Source organism: Panthera onca, chromosome C1, assembly GCF_046562875.1.
Source record: "Panthera onca isolate mPanOnc1 chromosome C1, mPanOnc1 haplotype 2, whole genome shotgun sequence".
Taxonomy (NCBI): Eukaryota; Metazoa; Chordata; class Mammalia; order Carnivora; family Felidae; genus Panthera; species Panthera onca.
The window spans coordinates 18,611,456-18,629,895 of record NC_138346.1 but is presented as its reverse complement, the minus strand read 5'-3'; the positions used below and the strand labels follow the sequence as shown (position 1 = coordinate 18,629,895).

The window sequence follows — 18,440 nt, the reverse complement described above, 5'->3', positions numbered from 1 at the left end:
TAGGGGGAGGAAGGGATCAGAACCCATGCACTGGGTGCAACCAGGGCTGTGTTCTCTGAACCCCACACCCCAACTTTTCCTGTGTTCCGATCCTAGCTCTCTCACCTCAGAGACTCCTGTCAGGTCCAAACCCTCCCCATCCTGCCTCCAGACAAGTCTGTAGGAAGAGTTTGCTTGAAAATCAGCTTTAATGATCCAGATCCAAATTTGGGTCAGCCTGAAAATGCCCTTCTTCTTCTTCTTCTTTTTTTTATTTTTTATTTTATTTTATTTTTAAATGTTTTTATTTATTTTTTAGAGAGAGAGAGAGAGACTGAGCATGAGCAGGGGAGGGGCAGAGAGAAAGGGAGACACAGAATCCGAAGCAGGCTCCAGGCTCTGAGCTGTCAGCAGAGAGCCCAATGCAGGGCTTGAACTCACAAACTGTGAGATTATGACCTGAGCCAAAGTCAGATGCTTAACCAACTGAGCCATCCAGGTGCCCCTTCTTCTTCTTTTTTTTTTTTAAGTTTATTTATTTTGAGAGAGAGAGACAGCATGAGCAGGGCAGGGGCAGAGAGAAAGGGAGAGAGAGAATCCCAAGCAGGCTCCACACTGTCAGCACAGAGCCCAACATGGGGCTCAAACCCACGAACCATGAGATCATGGCCTGAGCTGAAATCAAGAGTCAGGGGCTTAACCGACTGAGCCGCCCAGGTGCCCCCTGAAATTGCCCTTCTTGAGAGCACCAGGAAGGTGTGGGGGATGGAAGGTTTCCCCCTCAGGTCTTAATCAGCTGCGAGGTTGTGACTTGTGACTCAGACTAGGGAATAGCTCAAAGACATCCTAAAATGGGAAGAAACAAGGAATTTTTAATGAATACACTGACTTCCGTCCCCATCCCTCCCCACCAAATTCAGAGCAAGTCTCCATAGCAGTCTTAATGTGAATAAGCCTTGAGACAAGGGACTCAGGCACTGTCAGACTACAGGCCTTTCCCTGGTCCCTATCTCTAATTCTATCTCCTTCAAGGGATTTTCCATTAGACACAGGGCTGGTTGGTCCCCTGAGCCTGAAGGAGAATGGCAGTTCCTTGTTTGCACACTTGATAGAACCATGGCAACCAGTCCCCATCACAGGGTCAGTCACAGGACCAGAGATGTGGTCCAGCAACCAATCCAAGCTAAGGAGGCCTGGCTGCCATGGTGACAGAGATGGGGACCAGTTTTTTTGAAAGGGGTAAAAGGCTAGAGCACTTCTGAGGTGCAGGCTGCCTCTGGATGGAGTCCAGCTAAGAGGTTCCCAGCAACGCTGCCCCGATCTTCGTCTAAGGTACCACCAGATCCCACCTGGACAACTCAGTAGCCCCAGACAGTTCTACTTGGTTCTACTCTTGTCCATTTTATAATCCATTTTCCAGCAGCGTCACTATGTCTTTATAGAATGTTAATCATATCGCCTTTCTCTTGCTGATGATTTCCCACTACACTTTGAACAAAACCCAAACCCGTCTATAGACCTGAGTAGTCCTGGGCCTATTCTGCTGCCATAAGCCTTACTGTTTGTTCTCCTAAGGAGCCCTGCAATCTCACCTGAGGGCAGTTGTATTTGTAATTCTCTCTGCCTTGGGGATTCTTCCTCCAGATCTTCCCCCGGCTGCTTCCAGGATGTCTTTTAGGTCAAAGTTCTAATGTCACCTCCTCAGGCTATCCTCAGTGTGGAGAAGTCTCATGTGTCAAGCAGCCCAATCTCTATGGGGGCCCCGGAGAGGAAGGGTGGGGCTGCGGTGGGGGAAGGTTGGTGGGGGGACCTGGTCTGGCCCTGCTCTATGCCTGCCCACTCAGTTTCTCAGCTGTAAAGATGGATGGATAACTAAGAGGTGGGCAGTTTTCTACCTGGGCTCCAGAGAGCTCAAGGGTCCAAGGGGATGCCTGAGAACCTTCCCAGGTGACTTCCTCCACACCACTGAGAAGAGCAAGGGGGAGGCTGAATGTGAGACGCTCTGGGTACTCCTCTCCCATTTAAGGATCTTCATATCTATGTTTATATGTGTATGTATAAATGTGTGTGTGTGTGTGTGTGTGTGTGTGTGTGTATACCGAAAGAGAGAGAGAGGGAGAAATGTATACAGATATACGGCTATGGATGGATGGGCAAGGTGAGGATTTAGAGTAATGTCATACGCAAGATTTTCTTAGAAAACCAGGGAGCCCATATATATTTTTTAAGTTGTGAAACCTCTCAAGTAGATTTCTGCAGGCCCTTCAAGCTCTGTGACTGTGCTTGATCTTACAAAGCAAGAGTCCACTGCAGGCCCCCAGCCCCTTGCAATCCCTAGTTGTTGAAATCGGTGAAAAGCTGTCTGTGAGAGAGAAAGTGGGGGCGCCCTCCAGTGGGCAAAGGGAGAATTTCCCCTCAATCCAGCAACCGCTGGCATTTTTCGTATATTGTCTTTGATCCATACAGCAACACCAGAAGGGTCGTCTTTATTACCATTCCCATTTTACAGATGTGGAAGAAGGGACTTGAAGAGCCTAGGTAATGTGTCCAAGGTCACGGCTGGGCAGTGGCAGGGTGAAGATTGGGCTGGCTCTGTTCTTTTCCATCCTCCAGGCCCTCTCTTCCAGAAGGTTCTCCATCAGTCTCAGTGAAATCATTCCTTATCAACCAATGTCTATCCCCTCCTTCACCCTGTCACCCTCTGTAAACAGGCCCTTGGTGGGCTCAGCATTCCTGGACAAGGGCAGGCCCTCACCTGCAGTGGGGCCTTGCTGTGGTTGGTCATCTCTTGCTTGGTTCAGGACCTCCAAAACCATTCTAGAGTTCAAGCATTGTTCCTTGTTCACCTTGGTCACTGGGCTCTGAGGGGAAGGAAAACAGGAGTCAAGGGTGAAGAGAAAATGGCGAAAAGGCCCAGAGGAAAAGAGATGATATCCAAATGAAGAATTTCAAAATCCCCGGGGACTCTCACCTTAGGGAACAACAATTAGAGTTTCCCTTTGCACCTGTCTCTAGAAGGCGAAGACCAAGCCAGGGATAACACATAGTAGCAATGCGTCCCAATTCCCTCCCTTTGTGGACATCACCAAGGTATCATGGGATTGCTTCTGGCTGAAACCAGACAGGCGCTCTCTTCATTCTACTCACTGGACTTCTGACAGCTCCTACTGGCATCCCTGACACTCCTTCCCTTCCCAGTTGCTCTGTCTACCAGACACGTGCAGTGTGGACAGACCACAGGCCTCACACACCTCAGCATGGTGGTTTTGGTGGGAAAGGCTGTCTACCCATCCCTCATGTAGGTCTCTGAGGCGTGGAGCCTGGGCATGTGCTCCATCTTCTGGGTCTTTACATCTTGAGTGACATCATCCTTCCAGAACAGTCCTGCAGAAAGAAAGGGAGGAGCGTGAGTTGACATTTGGGACAGTTGGATTGGCCTACCCCAGAAACCAGAGAGCAACTGGAATTTCTGCTTTCCATAAAGTACGTAAGGGCCACGGGGCACTGGAGGGATCCAGAGACGGTCTGGGATACAGGGCTTTGCCTTCTGCCCACCTCGGCACTGGAATCCCTGCTCTTACTGGTTCTGTGACCCTTAACTTAACTTAATTAACTGGGAACTTAATTAAATTGGCCGAGCTTCAGTTTTCTCATCCATGAAATGATGAACCATTGTTGAGAGAATTACAGGAGGTAATCCATGTAAGTTTCTTAGCACAGTGCTTGGTGAGCGATAAGTAGCCAAATGTGAATTTAACAATCGTGCTGTTATGAGGACCAAATGGAAGTGGAGGACATACGCAGTGTTTCTAAAACTCTAAGGCATTGCTCACACATCATACACTATGATCATTAATAGCAGTGATTCGAACTCCAAGCAGATCTCCCTTCTGAACCCTGCAATCATGAAACCCTGCTTTCAAGGAGGATCAGAAACGTTTCCCCAAGGAATCCCCTCCCATTCTGCACCCCCATCTGTCATGCTTCTATTTGCCATACACTCTGAGCTGTCTACTCCCCCAATTCAAAATCTGGAATATGTGTACGGGAGGGAGAGGTTCTGACTGGGGACCCCATGATTCCTGGCCCTGAGCACTCGGAGAGCACAGGGCAGAGGGGCATAGGGCTAGTCCCAAGGAGATGGATGTTGAACTCTTCCCGGGACTTCTCATTGCCTCTACTGTGCTCCTCTAAAGAAGGTAAGTAAGGGGTGCCTGGGTGGCTCAGTCAGTTGAGTGTCTGACTTTGGCTCAGGTCATGATCTTACGGTTTGGTTTGTGAGTTCGAGCCCAACATTGGTGGGGCAGGACCCGATGCACTGACATCTGTCAGCACAGAGCCCACTTCGGATCCTCTGTCTCTCCCCACCCCCACCTCCCCACTTGCGCACGCTCTCTCTCAAAAATAACAAATATTTTTTAAAAATAAAGAGAAGACAAGTGACAACAGCTTTCCCACAAAGGCTGGGAGACCACCACCCATCTTGCTCAGGGTCTGAGCAGGTGAGGCTCCAGAGGTGAGGATGAAGAGAAAAGTTCAGGCAGAGAAATCTGTGGAAGGAGCTTTTAATGTCAAGGTGGGGATCCCACAGCCCAGCCTCTCTCTTCCAGCTCTTCTGGTCTCACCTTGAGGCATGAGCCACTGAAGCACATCTTGCCAGTATCGGAAGACCAGCTTGACGACTCCTTGCCGGGACCTGGGTGGCTGCATGCCCACCTGGGGCTGTCCCTCTAAGGGTACAGAATGACATTAGCAGGGAGCTTGGCCGAAAGCCTTCAAGAGGGCCTGGTTGCAGAAGAGCAGTACCCTCTCCACCATCAAGCTCAGATCCCTCCCCCCCCTTCCCAGTTATCAGCTCTCCCTCCATCACACCTTTTCCTCTTTACCCTCTGGGTCTCACTCACCCTTGGCACAGACTTCCAGGTAAGAGCAGAGTCTTCGGGCAAAGAGACAGCCTGTGGATGGACAGGTGAGCAGAGCCTCAGAGGGCTACAAAACTCGAATGGACAGACAGGCGGACAGCGTAGGGATGGGGGAAGAAGTTTGCTTCCTGGGTGGAGAGCTGGAAAGACTTCCAGAATCCTTGGAAGTATAAAGCCTGGGGGCTGGGTTCAGACTGTTAAGCCTTGGGATCCCAGGTTCTTATCCTGAAAGCCACAGTATACCCAGCTACACAATGTGAGGCATAACTTTTCTACCATACAGACCCCTCCTCAGTCCAGGTAGATGGGGTAGGAGCGGGGGGAAGTCCAGGAGATGAAAGGGTTCAGGCATCTGCACAGGGCCTGACTCCCCTCCGCGCCCTTCCAGCACTCTGCAGAGCCCCAGGCCCGCGGGAAGCCCTCTGCATTGGTCTCCAAGTTCAAGGACGCGGAGGACAAGTGGAGAGGGAGGCACACGGCTGTGGGGAAGGCTAGGCGTCCTCCCGCAGATCCCCGCCCCCCCCAACCTACCTCCCCAGGGAGGAGGGTAAGCCCAGGCACCTGGCTCCAGTCAGGCCTCATCCCGAGGTCAAGACTGGATGCCTGCGGCCAGGCTCCTTCCGTCTACCCCTCAGCGCTGGGTACCTCCACCCTAGCCCTCCGCGTGCTTTTCCTCCCGTGGCTTCGTGGCCGGGATCTGTCACCTCCATTCCTCCTGCTGCACCCCTAATCTCCCCTGGGGCCCACTTCTCTTCCGTCCTACCGCCACCTTCCGATTTTTAACCGCCCCCCCCTCCCGTCCCCGCCCGTGCTTGCTGACTTTACCCACCCGACACGGTTCGCCCTGCTTCGTGCACCAACCGCTCCCGCAGCCCCCACTTCCCAGACCTTCCCCCAGCTTTCCTCCTGACCGTGGGGACTAATGGCGTCCCAGCCCCCAGGGCAGCTGCTCAATAGCAGGAAGCAAAGCATCAGACGCATCCCCGCAGGTCCCCGGGCCCCCCGCGCCCGCCGCGCCCGCTGCTGCATGGTTGCTCTGGCGCGCCGGCTCCACCGCTCCAACCGCCGCGGCCAAGGCCAGACGCCAGCGACACCTGCGAGCGCCCCTCTCCGGCAGCTCGGCCAATGGCAGCGGCTGGTGACGAGGCCCCCAACCCCGGCTCTTCCCCGTCTTGGCGACAGAGTTCTGCTATTAACAGTTGAATATTCATGTTTTCTGCCCATTTCTTCACTGGATTATTTGTTTTTCGGGTGTGGAGTTTGGTGAGCTCTTTATAGATTTTGGATACTAGCCCTTGTCGGATATGTCATTTGCAAATATCTTTTCCCGTTGGTTGCCTTTTAGTTTTGTTGATTGTTTCCTTTGCAGTGCAGAAGCTTTTTATCTTGATGAGGTCCCAATAATTCAATTTTGCTTTTAATTCCCTTGCCTTTGGAGATGTGTCAAGTAAGAAATTGCTGCGACTGAGGTCAGAGAGGTTTTTTCCTGCTTTCTCCTCTAGGGTTTTGATAGTTTCCTGTCTCGCATTCAGGTCCTTTATCCATTTTGAGTTTATTTTTGTGAATGGTGTAAGAAAGTGGTCTAGTTTCATTCTTCTGCATGTTGCTGTCCAGTTCTCCCAGCACCATTTGTTAAAGAGACTGTCTTTTTTCCATTGGATATTCTTTCCTGCTTTGTCAAAGATTAGTTGGCAATACTTTTGTGGGTCTAATTCTGGGGTTTCTATTCTATCCCATTTGTCTATGTATCTGTTTTTGTGCCAAAACCATGCTGTCTTGATGATTACAGCTTTGTAGTGGAGGCTAAAGTCTGGGATTGTGATGCCTCCTGCTTTGGTGTTCTTCAAAATTACTTTGGCTATTCGGGGCCTTTTGTGGTTCCATATGGATTTTAAGATTGCTTGTTCTAGTTTCAAGAAGAATGCTGGTGCAATTTTGATTGGGATTGCATTGAATGTGTAGATAGCTTTGGGTAGTATTGACATTTTAACAATATTTATTCTTCCATTCCATGAGCATGGAATGTTTTTCCATTTCTTTATATCTTCTTCAATTTCCTTCATAAGCTTTCTATAGTTTTTGGCATACAGATCTTTTATGTCTTTGGTTAGGTTTATTCCTAGGTATTTTATGATTCTGGGTGCATTTATGAATGGGATCAGTTTCTTCATTTGTCTTTCTGTTGCTTCATTATTAGTGTATAAGAATGCAACTGATTTCTGTACATTGATTTTGTATCCCATGACTTTGCTGAATTCATGTATCAGTTCTAGCAGACTTTTGGTGGAGTCTGTCAGGTTTTCCATGTATAATATCATGTCATCTGCAAAAAGTGAAAGCTTGACATCAGTTTTGCAAATTTTGATGCCTTTGATTTCCTTTTGTTGTCTGATTGATGATGCTAGAACTTCCAACACTATGTTAAACAATAGTGGTGAGAGTGGACATCCCTGTCGTGTTCCTGATCTCTGGGGGAAAGCTCTCAGTTTTTCCCCATTGAGAATGATATCAGCTGTGGGTTTCTCATAAATGGCTTTTATGATGTTTAAGTATGTTCCTTCTGTCCCGACTTTCTCAAGGGTTTTTATTCAGAAATAATGCTGAATTTTGTCAAATGCCTTTTCTGCATCAATTGACAGGATCATATGGTTCTTTTCTTTTTTTTTTTCTTTTATTAATGTGATGTATCACATTGATTGATTTGCGAATGTTGAACCAGCCTTGCAGCGCAGGAATGAATCCCACTTGATCATGGTGAATAATTCTTTTTATATGCTGTTGAATTTGATTTGCTAGTATCTTATTGAGAATTTTTGCATCCATATTCATCAGGGATATTGGCCTCTGGTTCTCTTTTTTTGCTGGGTCTCTGTCTGGTTTAGGAATCAAAGTAATGCTGGCTTCATAGAATGAGTCTGGAAGTTTTCCTTCCCTTTCTATTTTTTGGAACAGCTTGAGAAGGATAGGTATTATCTCTGCTTTAAATGTCTGGTAGAATTCCCCAGGGAAGCCATCTGGTCCTGGACTCTTATTTGTTGGGAGATCTTTGATAACTGATTCAATTTCTTCGCTGGTTATGGGTTTGTTCAAGTTTTCTCTTTCTTCCTGTTTGAGTTTGGGAAGTGTGTGGGTGCTTAGGAATTTGTCCATTTCTTCCAGGTTGTCCAGTTTGTTGGCATATAATTTTTCATAGTATTCCCTGATAATTGCTTGTATTTTTGAGGGATTAATTGTAATAATTCTATTTTCATTCATGATTTTATCTAGTTGGGTCATCTCCCTTTTCTTTTTGAGAAGCCTGGCTAGAGGTTTATCAATTTTGTTTATTTTTTCAAAAAACCAACTCTTGCTTTCATTGATCTGCTCTACAGTTTTTTTAGATTCCATATTGTTTATTTCTGCTCTGATCTTTATTATTTCTCTTCTTCTGCTGGGTTTGGGGTGTCTTTGCTGTTCTGCATCTGTTTCCTTTAGGTGTGCTGTTGGATTTTGTATTTGGGATTTTTCTTGTTTCTTGAGATAGGCCTGAATAGACACTTCTCTAAGGAAGACATCCAGATGGCCAATAGGCACATGAAAAGATGCTCAACGTCACTCCTCATCAGGGAAATACAAATCAAAACCACACTCAGATACCACCTCACGCCAGTCAGAGTGGCCAAAATGAACAAATCAGGAGACTACAGATGCTGGCGAGGATGTGGAGAAAATGGGAACCCTCTTGTACTGTTGGTGGGAATGCACACTGGTGCAGCCACTCTGGAAAACAGTGTGGAGGTTCCTCAAAAAATTAAAAACAGATCTACCCTGTGATCCAGCAATAGCACTGCTAGGAATTGACCCAAGGGATACAGGAGTGCTGATGCATAGGGGCACTTGTACCCCAATGTTCATAGCAGCACTTTCAACAATAGCCAAATTATGGAAAGAGCCTAAATGTCCATCCACTGATGAATGGATAAAGAAATTGTGGTTTATATACACAATGGAATACTACTTGGCAAGGAGAAAGAATTAAATCTGGCCTTTTGTAGCAATGTGGATGGAACTGGAGAGTGTTGTGCTAAGTGAAATAAGTCATACAGAGAAAGACAGATACCACATGTTTTCACTCTTATGTGGATCCTGAGAAACTTAACAGAAGACCATGAGGGAGGGGAAGGGAAAAAAAAAGAGAGGAAGGGAGCCAAATCATAAGAGACTCTTAAAAACTGAGAATAAACTGAGGGTTGATGGGAGGTGGGAGGGAGGGGAAAGTGGGTGATGGGCATTGAGGAGGGCACCTGCTGGGATGAGCACTGGGTGTTGTATGGAAACCAATGTGACAATAAATTTCGTATTTAAAAAAAAAGAAAGCAGGAAGAGAAAACTAATTCATCACCTACAAAGGATCCTTCCTAAAATGAAGACCTGATTTCCCTTGGGGTGCCTGGGTGGCTCAGTAGGTTGGGCACTGAGTTCAGCTCAGGTCAGGGTCCCATGGCTTGTGGATTTGAGCCCCATATCAGGCTCTGCACTGACAGTGTGGAGCCTGCTTGGGATTTTCTCTCTTTCCCTCTCTCTGTGCCCCTCCCCCACTACCAATTTCTCTCAAAAATAAAGAACTTAAAAAAAGTTATTAAAAAAACACTAAAAACAAACAAACAAACAAACAAAAAAAACACAGTTGAATAGCTGAATATACTTGACCCTTCCTCTAGAATCTCTTCTGGACACTCCCATCCTCCCATCCTCCCATCCTCCCCCCCCTCCCCAGAAGCACAACCTCCATCTCCTTGTCTCCAAGTGTTAAAGATGTGGGGAGGGGGCAGGGGGTGCTGGAAATCCTGTGTAATTGCAAATCTGTAACCAGCACCTGGGCATAGTTCTTGAGAAGTAGGGTCCCCTACGTGGGTACTTCGTAAGGTGGTGTGCTGGAGTAAGATCGCCTAGGGTCAAATCCAAGTATGGGCAGTAGCCCTTTAACTTCTCTGGGCTCTAGTTCATCTCTAAGAGGAAGGTGATAATAGTATCTAGCTCACAGTCTTCCTAGAAGGATTAATTAGTTTAATATCCCGTGAAGCATTTAGAAGTATGACCGGACTGGCACATAGTAAGTACTCAATTAACATTAGCCACGACTGTTCTCCCATTCTGCCTTTCTGTCATTGCTCCATGCCACCACCATTGTCCAAACCACCATCATCTCCTACCTGCTACTGAGATTGCATCTCATCTGGTTGCTTGGGGTAACTGATAGATTATGGTGTGTTCCAGAAGCCTAGAAGAGGGTCTGGCACAGTCACTTGCAGGTGCTCAATAAATATATGTTTGAATATGTGTTGTTCCACTCTTGCCTCCCGATAATCTCTTTTATAAGCACCCGGAGGAGCTTTCTAAAATAGATATTGAAGGATGTTTCTCCATTGCTTACCCCTCTTCCATGGCTCTCCTACGCTTTAGATGAACTGCTGAACCACCTATAAGGTGTGCATGACCTAGTCCCATCTTCCTATCCAATCTATTTCCTTCTCTCCTCTTCCTCTCGGTGTTCCAGCCACACCAGCTTCCCCTCCGTTTGTGAACCCCTGAGCTCTTCTCACAGACTGTTTCCTCCTCTGCCGCCCTTATGGTCGTCTCTTTGTTTCGGTATAAACACCACCCTTTCAGAGATGCGTTTCACCGCTTCACTTTCCTCACAACACTTACCACAATTTATAATGACTTGTTCCTTCGTTTACTTGTTTATTTTTTAAGTTTATTTTTTATTTATTTTTGAGAGAGACAGAGACCACGTGAGTGGGGGAGGGGAAGAGAGAGAAGGAGAGAAAGAATCCCAAGCAGGCTCTGCGCTGTCAGCACAGAGCCTGATCTGGGGTCTGAACTCATGAAACTGTGAGATCATGACCTGAGCCAAAACCAAAAGTTGGATGCTTAACCGACCGAGCCATCCAGGTGCCCCTACTTGTTTATTTCTGCCTCTTCACTGGACTGTAAGTTGCTGGGGAGAGGGGGAGGAGGGACCTGTCTGTTTCATTTACTGTCACACCCCCAGTGTCTAGCTCCAGACCTATCTCAGAGTGGATGCTCAATACATATTTGTTGAACAAATGAAAGAGACTCTGGGTCCAGAGACAGGTATGAAACCTCTTTGCCTCAGTGTTCTTATCTGTTAGATGGGCATCCTATGAAGGAGACTGTGAGAATGAAATGGTGACAATGGATGAGAACAGCATCATGCTATACAAACACATTGGGCATTGAATTCTGCTCCACCTCAGCTTCAGCCTCCCTGGGATTCTCAGATCACAGCCCAAGCCCGATGGCTGGGCGGAAAACTTTGAAACCCAGAAGGGGAGGTCTGGTAGAGTATCAGGAGCAGAACCCAGGAGTCCTGCTTCACAGCTCATCGGGGAGATGGGATGAGAGAGCCCAGCTAGTCCCAGAGCACAGAAGCTGCTCATCCTGATTGGGAGAGAGGGAGCCCCAAGGCAGCCTCACCAAAGCCGGGCTAAGGCTGGACTCAGCCTTGGAGGCTCCCCAGTAGCTTTTGTCTAGGGGTTACTTTGGGGTGAGGGTGGGGGGGGGGAGGCAATGAGTGAGGCATGGGCTTCCATTACTGTGCCTCCTCTTGGGTATCCAGGGAAGGAGATATTATCATTGTGTTGAAGTCTGCAAGACCTGGACCACAACCCTTGGTCAGGCAACAGTGTCTTCCCTCCAGGACATAATCATCCTTTGTGGGAATCTCCTGGAAAATGAGGCTGTGCACTAAAGGAGCAAAGGAAGGGCAGTCTCCAATCCCTGGAAGCTGAATTCCGTGGAGAGCAGCGCCCCCTGGGGGATGCAGGGGGAACCCGGCCAGGGGAGGGGTATTTTCCTGGAAAGCGGGACTGACCTCCTCTATTCTCTGCCCAGGGCCAGTCCTGAGCTTCTCAGGTGTATTAGGCAAGAAGGGAACATTTCTTTACATCTAATAACCCAACCATCTTAGAGGCAACTCTTCTATTTAGAATGCATCTAATGCCACCTTTTGTGTTTGGAGGACTTTATGATTTTTTCCCCCACTTTTTGATGAGTATATTTAAGTGATGATTGTGAAAAGTGATACAGATAAACACAAGTGGTTAAGATATAAAGGTGAAGCTCAACAATTAGAGTGTGAACAATCATGTCATACTCTCCAGGCCACAGAACACTGCCAGTACCCCAGAAATACCTCCTTGTCCTTTCCAGATTTCAGCCCTTCTTCTCCCCACAGTTAATCACTCTCTGACTTTGTGGGCATAACTCCCTTCCTTATCTTTGTTGTGCAACGTAAGTGAGTACACATTTCTAAAGAGTAGTTTTTAGAAATGTAATTATACAGTGTACTAGCTTCCTAGGGCTCCTGCAACCAATCACATGCTTGGTGGCTTAAAACAAAAAGGTATTCTCTCCAGGTGCCTCGGTGGCTCAGTTGGTTAAGTGTCCAACTTTTTTTTTTTTTAATTTTTTTTAACGTTTATTTTTGAGACAGAGAGAGAGCATGAACGGGGGAGGGTCAGAGAGAGGGAGACACAGAATCTGAAACAGGCTCCAGGCTCTGAGCTGTCAGCACAGAGCCCGACGTGGGGCTCGAACTCACGGACCGTGAAATCATGACCTGAGCCGAAGTCAGCCGCTCAACCGACTGAGCCACCCAGGCGCCCCAAGTGTCCAACTTTTGACTTCAGCTCAGGTCATGATCTCACAGTTCCTGGGTTTGAGCCCTGTGTTGGGATCTGTGTTGATGGTACAGAGCCTGCTTGGGATTCTCTCTCTCTCTCTCTCTCTCTCTCTTTCTCTCCCTCTCTCGAAATCAATAAACTTAAAAAATGTTATCGAAAATGTATTGTGTCACACTTCTGGAGGTCAGAAGTCCAAAATCAAGGTATTGGCAGGGCAGTGCTTCCTCCAAAGGCTCTAGGGAGGATCCTTGTTTGCTGGACTAGCTTCTGGGGACTCGAGTTCTTTGGCTTGTGACAGCGTCTCCGCCTCCATCCCTGTGTCTGTGTCCACATCTCCCTCTCTTTTCTCTTATAAAGACACTAGTCATTGGATTTAGAGCCCACCTGAAATCCACAATTTCATCTTGAGATCTTTAACTAATTACATCTGCAAGACCCTCTTTCCAAATTAGTACAGGGAGGCAGCAATTTTGGAGATATGCTATTCAAGTCACTAAATTACAATATATATTATTTTGTGTTGGCTGCTTTTGTTCAACATTATATTTTATTTTTTAAAGTAATCTCGATGCCCAATGTGGGGCTTGAACTCACGATCCCGAGATCAAGAGTCGCATGCTCTACTGATTGAGCCAGCCAGGTACCCCAACATTATATTTTCAAGACTGACCCATATCATTTTTTAATAAATGTTTATTTTTGAGAGAGAGAGAGAGAGAGAGCAGAGGGAGAAGCAAAGAGACAGGGGGACAGAGGATCCGAAGCTGGGTCTGTGCTGACAACACAGATTTGAGCCCCGCAAACTCACAAGCCGTGAGATCGTGACCTGAGTAAAGTTGCAGGCTTAACTGTGCCACCCAGGTGCCCCAACTTACCCATATCATTGAATGAAACAGTATTGTATTCATTTTCATTGCGGTTGTAGTCTTCCATTGTGTGATAACATTACATTACAGTTCAGAGTAGGGCATACTATAAAGCCAAGAAACCTCTAGCTCCAGGGATCCTTGTCTTCCCAGACCACTTCCAAGGTTCTGGGAGGAGCCTTAGCAATGTGTTCACATGATCGAATGTTTGTGTATGTTTTGTAAAAATTAATTTGTTGTACTATATATTCATATTCTAGTTACACATTTTTCTTGCCTGATTGCCCTGGGTAGAAGCTCTAGTATAATGCTGACTAAAACTGGTGAGCGTAGACATCCTTGTCTTGTTTCTGATCCTTAGGGGGATAGCTTTCAGTGTTTCATCATTGAGTATGATGTTTATCTGTTGGTTTTTCATGGATACCCTTTATCAGAGTAAGGAAGTTCCCTTCTATTTCTGGGCGTTAAATGTTTTGTTTTTTGTTTTTAATCATGAAAGAATGTTGGATTTTGTCAAATGCTTTTTCTGCATCTGAGACCATCATGTGGTTCTTGCCCTTTATTCTATTAATGTGGCATATTACGTTGATCGGTTTTCGTAAGTTGAACCAAGCCTGCCTTCCTGGGATAAGTCCCACTGTGTCATGGTGTATAGTCCTTTTTACTTGTTGCTGGATTCAGTTTGGTATTCTGTTGAGAATTTTTGTATCTAAATTCATAAAGAGTGAATTTCTTTCCTTTTCATGTGATGTCTTTGGTGTTGGTATCAGGGTAATGACTGATGTTCTCTCTTTCAATTTTTGGAAGAGTTTGTGAACAGTTGGTGTTACTTCTTCCTTAAATGTCTTCGTTCTTGTGAGACATTTGCTTTCGTACTAAATTCTTATTTGTAATTTTGTATGCTTCTACTCAAAGAGGGTCCCCAAATTGTATGTTTCAGCCCCCACAAACCTGTGACCTCTACCAGAGTCTACTGTGTTGTGTATGGACCTTGGGTTGTTTCTGGTTTGGAAATCTTGTCAACAGTTGCTGTGAATACTCTTGTACGTCTCCTGGTGCACACGCAGATGCTTTTGATGCCAGCAGGCTAGGTCCAGGGACCAGCCAAGAGGGTCCCTAGCTGTGTTTAGGATAAAAATCAAATGCAAGCCCGCAGGAGGTGAAAGCAGAATTCACTGTAGAGAGAGAGTGTAGGTATAGACAAAGTGTCTGGGAGATCTCAGTAAGGAAAGGAGAGAAAGTCTCCCCTTTGCTTAGGATCTGGGGTTTTTATTGAGGATTGAGGTCTGGAGTATGTGTCCTCTCAGGCTTCCAGGAACCAGGTAGAACAAAGGGCCCAGGTGTTCTTAGTGTTGAGATGTCTATCACTGGTGGTCTGGAATACACATACGATAGCTTCCTCCGGTCATTTTCATCTGGCCTTTCCTTAGCTGTTATCTATTCTAAAGAAATCATCACCTCTTTGTTCCCTTCCAAGGAGGACATATGCGTTTTGCATTTCAAGGCATAAAGTGGGTGTGCATGATTTCATCTTGAGATCTTTAATTACATCTGCAAGACCCGCTTTCCAAATTAGGACACGTTCTAAGGTTCCAGGGAGGCACCGATTTTGGGGATATGCCATTCAAGTCACTAAATTACGATATATATTATTTTGTGCTGACTGCTTTTGTTCAACATTATATTTTATTTTTTAAAGTAATCTCGATACCCAATGTGGGGCTCGAACTCATGATCCCGAGATCAAGAGTCGCATGCTCTACTGATTGAGCCAGCCAGGTACCCCAACATTATATTTTCAAGACTGACTCATATCATTTTTTTAAAATGTTTATTTTTGAGAGAGAGCAGGGGGAGGGGCAAAGAGACAGGGGGACAGAGGATCTGAAGCTGGATCTGTGCTGACAGCAGAGAGCCCAGTGCGGGGCTCAAACTCATAATAGCAGGAAAAGAAGATTTTTATGGAGCCCTTTGGCTTCCAGTCTCATTCTTACTGAGGGTTTCTGCTGGAGTGAAATAGCTGGGCCAGTGAGGATAATGCCAAACTGACGTCCTGAACTGTTGTCAACTTACATTCCCACTAACATTGTACAGCAGTTCCCATAGGTCCACATCCTCACCAACACTTGGTATTGTCAGATTTTAAAATTTTATCTATCATAATGGGTGTGTGGCAAGGTCTTATCACGGTTTTAATTTATATTAGATTAAACCATATGAAATGACCATTTTTCAGTCAAAATGGTCAAACACAAACAATGTCATGATTCAGCCAAGTTCCTCTGATGACTGACGAAGTAGGGCATGTTTTCATATATTTAACGGCCATTTAGATTCCCTCATTTATGAAGTGCCTGTTTAAGTAATTTGCCCATTCTTTTAGACGTCTGCCTTTTCTTATTGACTGTAGGTCTTATATACTCTGAATATGAGCTCTATGTCAATTACATGTGTTACAAACAACCTTTCTAATCCTTTTAGAGAGGTCTTAATTTCCAAGAGGCCAAATATGTCAATACTTTCCTCTATGTTTAGTGTTCTTTGTATCCTACTTAAATCTTCTCCTAACCAAGGTCATATTCTCCTCTAATATTTTCTAAAAGCTTTATGATCTTGCCATCTACATTTAGATTCAAAATCCATTTGTAATTGATTTTGCGTGTTGTGGGAGGTAGGGCTCCAACTTAATTTTTCCATATGGATATCCAATTTCCATAGCACAATTTATTGAAAAGATCATCTCAATTGCCCCTTTCCTCATAAATCAAGTAACAGCTATTCACTTGTCTTTATTGGTTCTATTGGTCAGTCGACCCTTGAAACAATAATATACTCTCTTAATCACTACAGTTTTGCAATCAGCTTTAACTGAAAAGGTGATTGTCTTCTTCAAGTGTGTTAGCAATTTCCATATATATTATAGAATCAATTTGTCAACTTCCACAAAATAAGAAAAGCAGGGAGGAGCAAACCCGTTAACATTGTTATCAGGATTGCACTGAATCTATCAATTTGGGGGATAACCAGTATTTTAAAAATATTTTCACATCCACAAATAACACCTATCTTGCAAATTATTTGGACCTCCTTTCATATAATTCTTTTCTGTAGAAATCATGCATACTTTTTAAAAAAATATGTTTATTTTTGAGAGAGAGAGCACAAGTGGGGGAGGGACAGAGAGAGAGAGGGAGACACAGAATCTAAAGTGGGCTCCAGGCTCTGAGCTGTCAGCACGGAGCCTGATGCGGGGCTTGAACCCACGAACCGTGAGACCATGACCTGAGCCAAAGTCGGATGCTTAACTGACTGAGCCACCCAGGGACCCCCATGCTCACTTTTTATATTTATTCATAGCTACTTGATTATTACGCTTTGTAGAAGTTGTTCTAAAATTTTCATTTTCAAACTATTCGTTGCTGGCCTAAAGAAATAATTTCTGTATATTGATTTTTCAGCCAGCTACCTTGATAAACTCTATTAATTCAAATAAATAATATAGCTTTTGAATTTTCTATGTAACAAATCATATCAAAAGGAACTTTACTCCTCCCCTTTCAGTGTTTCCTTTATCCTTTGTCTTCACCATATCACCCAAACTAAGGACTAACAGTGCAGTGTTAACTAAAAATGGAAAACCAAGCATCCTTGTCTTATTCTCCCTCTCCAAGGAATTCTGTTTAGGCTCTCCCAGCAGCAGACCTGAGACCAGGATCCAAGTGCAAGGAGTTTATTTGGAAGGTGGAGGTAAACACTGGCAGGGGCGTGGAGGTGTGAGACAAGGAAGGGAGGGTGGACGATAAAGGGGTATGTTATCAAACTTAATTCTGGAGCTTGGTTCTGCTGCAGAGTCCCATGCAGACTGCAGAGTCCCATGCTACCCATGTCCAAGTGATCTCCCAGGATGTGAGGGAGCTGGAGTTTTCTTCTAGCCTTGGCCTTCTGGTTGGAGCTGTTCTGGGGTGGGGAGAATTCATTCCCTGGCACTTCCAAAGGTCATGAATGGAAAACTGTAGTCGAGCAGCAAAAGCCAGCCCCCAGGCAAAGAAGTGTAGCTGTAAGCAGTTGGAAGTTGGGACAAGTCTACTGAAGTGATCAAAGTGAGGGACAGAGGGGGGGTTGCTAACGGTGTCTTCTACCAACGCCTTCCGTGTTTTACTATGACAAACAGCACTGGCAGTCCCCATAGGAGACCAGCAGCTGCCTAAGTCCAGAACACGTCCTCCAAAAATCACCCAGTTCATCCAAAAGAAGGAAATAAAAATACTCGTATCTCGGGGCGCCTGGGTGGCCCAGTCGGTTAAGCGTCCGACTCTTGATTCAGGTCATGATCTCAGTTTCTTGAGTACGAGCTCCATGTGGGGCTCTGCACTGACAGCACAGAACCTGCTTAGGATTCCCTCTGACCCTCCCCTGCTCACACTGTCTCTCTGAAAAAAACTTAAAAAAAAAAAAAAACAACCAAACTACTTGTATTTCATGGTTACAGCATACTGAGAAAATACTAGACTTCGGTGATAAAGGGCTGCCACCTGGTCTCAGCGATTCTGAGATCCTATGATCACATCAACACCAGGGAACTCAGTTCCAAAGCAGCGTCCCACCGTCAACCCGGCCTCCAAAGGACTGGGCTCGGCCAGCGAGAGGCTTGTATTGGTGACCGTGCCACATGCCAGGGTCTGTCACCAGCACACTTAGCGCTAACAAATATGACTGCTGGCGCTTAGGAAAAAAGCCACAAGATAGGCAAACTTAAGACAAAGAAGGGGAATGAACAAATACAAGGAAAGGAGCAGGAGGAGGAGGAGGAGGAAGAGGAAGAAGACGAAGAAAAAGAGGAAAAAAGGAAACAGGAAAAGAGAGGAGAGATAAATGATGGAGGGAAATTACTAACTAGAGGAAAAACATTTAATTTAAGAGATTGATTATAAAAATTCATAAGAGGCTGAGAGGGGCGGGGAGGGGGACAGCCTGGGCTGCCCAGG

At 45.8% G+C, this 18,440-nt stretch overlaps 1 protein-coding gene across 1 annotated transcript; it reads right to left on the bottom strand.

The window, feature by feature from the left end:
- Positions 1-755: 755 nt before the first annotated feature.
- Positions 756-6,016, bottom strand: LOC144617122 (regulated endocrine-specific protein 18-like). Its single transcript, XM_078450855.2, has 5 exons — positions 5,813-6,016; positions 4,884-4,934; positions 4,605-4,709; positions 3,231-3,363; positions 756-2,840 (listed from the first exon to the last, which is right to left on the bottom strand). Exons 1-4 carry the CDS (start codon positions 5,928-5,930, stop codon positions 3,263-3,265), a joined length of 375 nt encoding a protein of 124 aa, XP_078306981.1. The 5' UTR covers positions 5,931-6,016; the 3' UTR covers positions 756-2,840; positions 3,231-3,262.
- Between the last annotated feature and the right edge of the window lie 12,424 nt (positions 6,017-18,440).